General features: G+C 31.2%; 2 protein-coding genes across 2 annotated transcripts; one reads left to right on the top strand and one right to left on the bottom strand.

The window, feature by feature from the left end:
- The first annotated feature begins 700 nt into the window (after positions 1–700).
- Positions 701–1,934, top strand: LOC105220596 (uncharacterized). The gene is made up of 5 exons (XM_029045895.2): positions 701–812; positions 874–1,017; positions 1,072–1,231; positions 1,284–1,410; positions 1,467–1,934. Exons 3-5 carry the CDS (start codon positions 1,131–1,133, stop codon positions 1,707–1,709), a joined length of 471 nt encoding a protein of 156 aa, XP_028901728.1. The 5' UTR covers positions 701–812; positions 874–1,017; positions 1,072–1,130; the 3' UTR covers positions 1,710–1,934.
- A 454-nt stretch (positions 1,935–2,388) lies between these two features.
- On the bottom strand, positions 2,389–4,417 carry LOC105220552 (uncharacterized). Its single transcript, XM_011196994.3, has 2 exons — positions 3,353–4,417; positions 2,389–3,295 (listed from the first exon to the last, which is right to left on the bottom strand). Exons 1-2 carry the CDS (start codon positions 3,676–3,678, stop codon positions 2,389–2,391), a joined length of 1,233 nt encoding a protein of 410 aa, XP_011195296.3. The 5' UTR covers positions 3,679–4,417.
- Between the last annotated feature and the right edge of the window lie 829 nt (positions 4,418–5,246).

Below are 5,246 nucleotides of genomic sequence, written 5' to 3'. Positions count from 1 at the left end.
AAATGTTGCAAAAAAAATAATGCGGTGGAGACATTTTTAGCCGCCTTGCAAGATCACTAATAAGAACTTAAAACAATAAATATCAATGAAAACGCGTAATTTAAAAGTGGTTTAAGAATGTTTTTGTCAATTGCAGCATCGAGAAACTAATTTTTCATGGAAAATTATAAAAGAAATTGATTTATTTTCAGTTGACACTTAATAATTGACCATATTTATTACTGAAACTTCGAAAACCGGCTATTTTAATATACCATTTTATCGCTAAATGAAATATAAAACGTACATTTTATATAAACATTCAGTATATAATAATTTTTAACCATAATAAATGTTGGGTATTTTTATTAAAATGCCCAAAAATTAGTATTTTGTCTGATCTGGTAATAATGCAAAATGTTATAAAAAACGCAAATTTTGAGGCGCTCTCACACTGGAATAAGTTGGACATCCCTTTATCCCTGTTAGAAATGTTTCTAATTTTGCCGACGACAATGGCCGCTGTAGAGCTGCCACTAATATGTGAAATGTAAAATTATTTAAAGTTCTAACAATTATGACGTTATTTTGCAAGTAGAAGCGTGAAATAGCTATGATATATCATTTGTAATACATTATTTATAATTTAAAATAAACAATTCGGTTTATTTATAATGTTTTATACAAAAAATTTCAATTTGGCAAAATATTTAAATGTTATTGAAGAAAAAGGTGTTAGTACGGCAACAATGAAATTGTGTACATCGAAAATGGAAAGTTGTTGTCAAACAAAATAAACATCTTGTAATAGCACTGCGCATTATTTTTATTTGGTAAGATTTTTAAGTTTAATTGTTAAATTACTTTGTTTTCAATTAAAATTTTATATTTCAGAACTAGATAGGGATATCGATGAGGCGTTGATAGAAGAAGTGCGTCATCGCCAACTTTTATACGATCTTGGTCATGGTGACTATAAAAATTTGCGGAAGAAGGACCACGCGTGGAAGGAAGTCGGAGAGTGTTTAAAATTGAGTGGTAAGTAAATTATAGAAACAATAAATAAAATTCTTACTTATAATTCATTAATAGAACTGGAGTGCAAGAAAAGGTGGAAGAGCCTTCGAGATTGTTACAAACGGTGCAGGAGAATGGAGCAGGTCCCTTCTGGAAGTGATGCTGAGACAAACAGAAGAAAGTGGAAATACTTAGAGGTAATGTCGTTTTTGGAGAGTGCCACAACTTCCAGGCGGTAAGTAAATGTACCTATGATTATATATATAAGCTAATAATCTATTTTATAGAACTATTAGCAATGTCAGCTATGAAGTGGAATATGTCGATGATAGTGACATTGTCATAATTGACGACTCCCAAGAAAAATTAGTACCAGAAAGCAGAAATGTAGATTATGATGGAAATAAACGAAAGGTAAAAATATATAGTTTGTATTCTTTTTTTTCAATATTCATAATTTTTATTCACAGAAAAAGGACTGCCAAAAATTTCAACAATTTCTGGACATGGCAGGAAGAAGCATTTCTGAAAGTTGTGCGACCTTTGCTGAGAAAAGTAAAACGCAAAACTCCACTGCCCTGCACTTTTCATCACTGGCAGCAAAAATAACAGAGTCAGGTCTTCCGCCAAATTTAGTGAATGAAATAGAATTAAAAGTATCTAATTTAGTGTTTGGTGAAATCAAAAAATTTTATTCCGCCAACACACTTTAAGTTTTTGAGGGTTTTTTTTTTTAATGTGAAATTTTTTTTTTAGTATTTAAGTAAATCATAGACTGAAGTACCTTTTTTTAAAAAATGTAAATATGTAAATAGCTTTTTTAGTATTTAAGTAAACAGTGCAACTGAAGTACCTTTTTTTACAAAATGTAAATAGCTTTTTTAGTATTTAACTAAATCATAGACTGAAGTACCTTTTTTTACATAATGTAAATACGAAAATAGCGTTTTTAGTATTTAAGTAAACAGTGCAACTGAAGTACCTTTTTTTTACATAATGTAAATATGTAAATAGCTTTTTTAGTATTTAAGTAAACAGTGCAACTGAAGTACCTTTTTTTACATAATGTAAATATGTAAATAGCTTTTTTAGTATTTAAGTAAACAGTGCAACTGAAGTACCTTTTTTTACATAATGTAAATATGTAAATAGCTTTTTTAGTATTTAAGTAAATCAAAGACTGAAGTACTTTTTATTTAAAAATGTACATATGTAAATATATTTTAAAAAGAATTTTTAATTTTGAATTATGAATTATGAAAACTGTGAGACTGAAGTACCTTTTTTATTTTTATATATTATAATTTTTTTATATTTAGAATTTTGAATAAAACAATTTTTTTTTATATAATATTTTGTTTTAATTATAAATATAATATTACATGAGTAGCATTACAAAGTATTTCTTGAAATAAATTCTTTAGGGGTTTCACGTAACTGAAAAGCGTTTGTGGTTGAACGATTAACAGTTCTTTGATGAAACGATTCAAGAGAAGGTACTTCTTCTCTCCAACGGCCGTTTATTTCTTGGTTGCCTACTGAGTGGTCCGCATATTCAAGGGTGAAGTAATTCCTGTCATTTTGTAGCATTAAAAAGTTATGAAGTACTACTGTAGCTAAAACAATTTTATCTACATTCTTTGGGAAAGCTGATATTGTTGTATGCAGAACTCTCCATCGATTGGCTAAAATTCCAAATGCGTTTTCTATATGCACGCGGGCTTTAGACAACACTATGTTAAATTTGTCTTTATCTTCGTCTAATTGGCGGCCGGGATATGGTCTCATTAAATTTTGTTTCAGTGGAAACGCACTGTCACCGACGTAATAATACGGAAAGCTGGTAGATGTACCCGGTAATTTTGCATCGGAAGGAACTTCTAGAGTACCATTCAATAATTTGCTTCCAAAGGCACTACGGGCAAATATTCCACCGTCACTTTGACTTCCTAGTGCTCCGACGTCTACATATGTGAATACGTAATTAGCATCACACGATGCCATTAATACTATGCTAAACGTTTTCTTGTAATTGTAGTACAAAGACCCGCTGTTCCTAGGACTTGTTATACGAATGTGCTTCCCATCTATAGCTCCCAAGCAATTCGGCATGCCAGTCTTCACATAAAATTTGTTTGCTATGCCTTTCTGTTCGGATAAGTTTGGTGGTGACAAATATACAACATGCAATTCGTTCCAAATAGCGTCACATGTTTCATATATAATTTTGCGAACTGTTGAGATTCCAATTTTATATGCCCAAGATATCACATTAAAATTACATCCATGTGCCAAGAAACTGAAATTAGAAAGCGCTTAAGTATACTAATATAATAAAGATTTAAAATTAACTTACAGTAAGGTTACCGCCAAACGCGTTTCAGGATCAATTGCTTTTCTATTCGAAAAGCGTTCCATTCGTTGTTTTAATAACGACAATAATAAATTAAAACTGGAAACGTTCATTCGAGTCACTTTAAAAAAATGTTCTTCATCCTTTTCTTGGAGTTGTTTGATACACGTTTTAAAAAAACCTTCTTCTTGGCGTGTTAAGTTGACTGGACGCACCCACCATCTTCGGTTGCTTGCATGCAGCTCATTGTGTAATTCATTAGCAATAGTTGTAATGCGCACAATATTTTCAATTATCCTCACAAAATCTATTACATATTCGTCATTCATATTGAATATATTTATTTTGATTAAAAACACTGAATTTCAATAATTAAAAGTCTCACAAACTTCAAACTATAAAATCAGCTGTTGTTACTGTTGCTGCCGTCTTCAAAGTGTTCAGACGCTGGCTTCAAAGCGACATTTGTAGTCGACCGTCGCTACGTCGTGTCGTGTCGTCGTCTTTGTGTTCAGCACTTGATACAACACTGCGTGGTATGCTTCTTGAGTTCGCTATTCTATACCCCTACCCACTTGCTGTAGGTACAAGAATCTGTTGCATTGTGTCCAAAATAGTGGATTGTTATTATTTTGTAAATATCCTTGCTAGGTATGTGATTAGTGAAACTTAAGATGTCTGTATGTATGTATGTATAAGTACGCATCTCGTGCATTGTTCCCAAAATCTGTTTACTGCATACTGCTAGTGATATATAAAGAAAATTTTTCTTTCTTGTGGTATATTTCTCCAAGACACCTTGCAGTGAAACATTCTATAAAAATAGTAATAATAGTAAATATTTTAGTTTTAAGATGTACATATTAGTCCTTAGTTTAAATATGTAAATATCAGAATTGCATTTTTTAATCTATTTATTTATAATAGAATAATAATTTTTATTTTGATGTCAAAACGTTGTTTTTTTTGTTTAGTTATTACAAGCATTATGTGTTGAACACATAGAAGACGACAAGCGACGAGCGACATCTGTCAAATATTAAAATACACGCGTTCATATGGGCACAGATTTTTTGACAACAGCACGACTTCACGACAAAAGGGTTGAAGTCTTCGCTGTCGCCAAATTAGAAATGTTTCTAATTTTGCTGACGACAATGGCCGCTGTAAAGCTGCCACTAATATGTGAAATGTAAAATTATTCAAAGTTCTAACAAGTATGACGTTATTTTGTCTGCAGAAACGTAAAATAACTTTGATATATCATATAATAACAATCGATTATTTAAAACAAATAAATCGACCATTTTTAAATTTTTTTACGTAAATAATTTCACTTTAAACTAAATATGTAAATTTTATTGAAGTGAAAGATGTTAGTACGGCAACAATGAAATTGCTGTTTGATATGTCGCTGCCGTCTTCAAAATGTTCAAGACGCTGGCTTCGAAGCGACATTTGTGGTCAGCCGTCGCTACGTCGTGTCGTGTCGTCGTCTTTGTGTTCAGCACTTTAAGCTCTGTATATATATATATATATATATACATTTGTTTTTTAACATTACTTATATTTTCATTATCCATTTCAGATATTGGAAATACAAATACTTTGCACAAATGGAGGATTACATTAGTTACAACTTTTCTTAGGTTTTTACCACGAATACAAATATATTAATATTTTCTAATCGTTAATAACAATTTCTATTTCTAAATATTTTTCAGGCATGATGAACAAGACAACAACAAATCCCATCGAACATTTAGATTAGCAGTTGCACAACCTCTTTCCGACGAGCTGAACCTTTCTATGATGTACATATGGGATAGGATTGTGTGGAATTGACATCAAACAATATTGGTTCATTAGTTTCGTTGGATCCTAACAGCCTTACAGG

The sequence above is a fragment of the Zeugodacus cucurbitae genome, chromosome X (assembly GCF_028554725.1).
Source record: "Zeugodacus cucurbitae isolate PBARC_wt_2022May chromosome X, idZeuCucr1.2, whole genome shotgun sequence".
Taxonomy (NCBI): Eukaryota; Metazoa; Arthropoda; class Insecta; order Diptera; family Tephritidae; genus Zeugodacus; species Zeugodacus cucurbitae.
This window is presented reverse-complemented; position numbering and strand designations above follow the sequence as displayed.

Bases quoted from the DNA above. Each gene is read 5' to 3' on its own strand.
- LOC105220596 (XM_029045895.2), top strand. From the start codon at position 1,131: ATGGAGCAGGTCCCTTCTGGAAGTGATGCTGAGACAAACAGAAGAAAG. The intron at 1,232-1,283 runs GTAAGTAAATGT...TCTATTTTATAG, and splicing joins AGTGCCACAACTTCCAGGCG to AACTATTAGCAATGTCAGCT. The intron at 1,411-1,466 runs GTAAAAATATAT...TTTTATTCACAG, and splicing joins ATGATGGAAATAAACGAAAG to AAAAAGGACTGCCAAAAATT.
- LOC105220552 (XM_011196994.3), bottom strand. From the start codon at position 3,678: ATGAATGACGAATATGTAATAGATTTTGTGAGGATAATTGAAAATATT. The intron at 3,296-3,352 runs GTAAGTTAATTT...TTCTAATTTCAG, and splicing joins CGTTTGGCGGTAACCTTACT to TTTCTTGGCACATGGATGTA.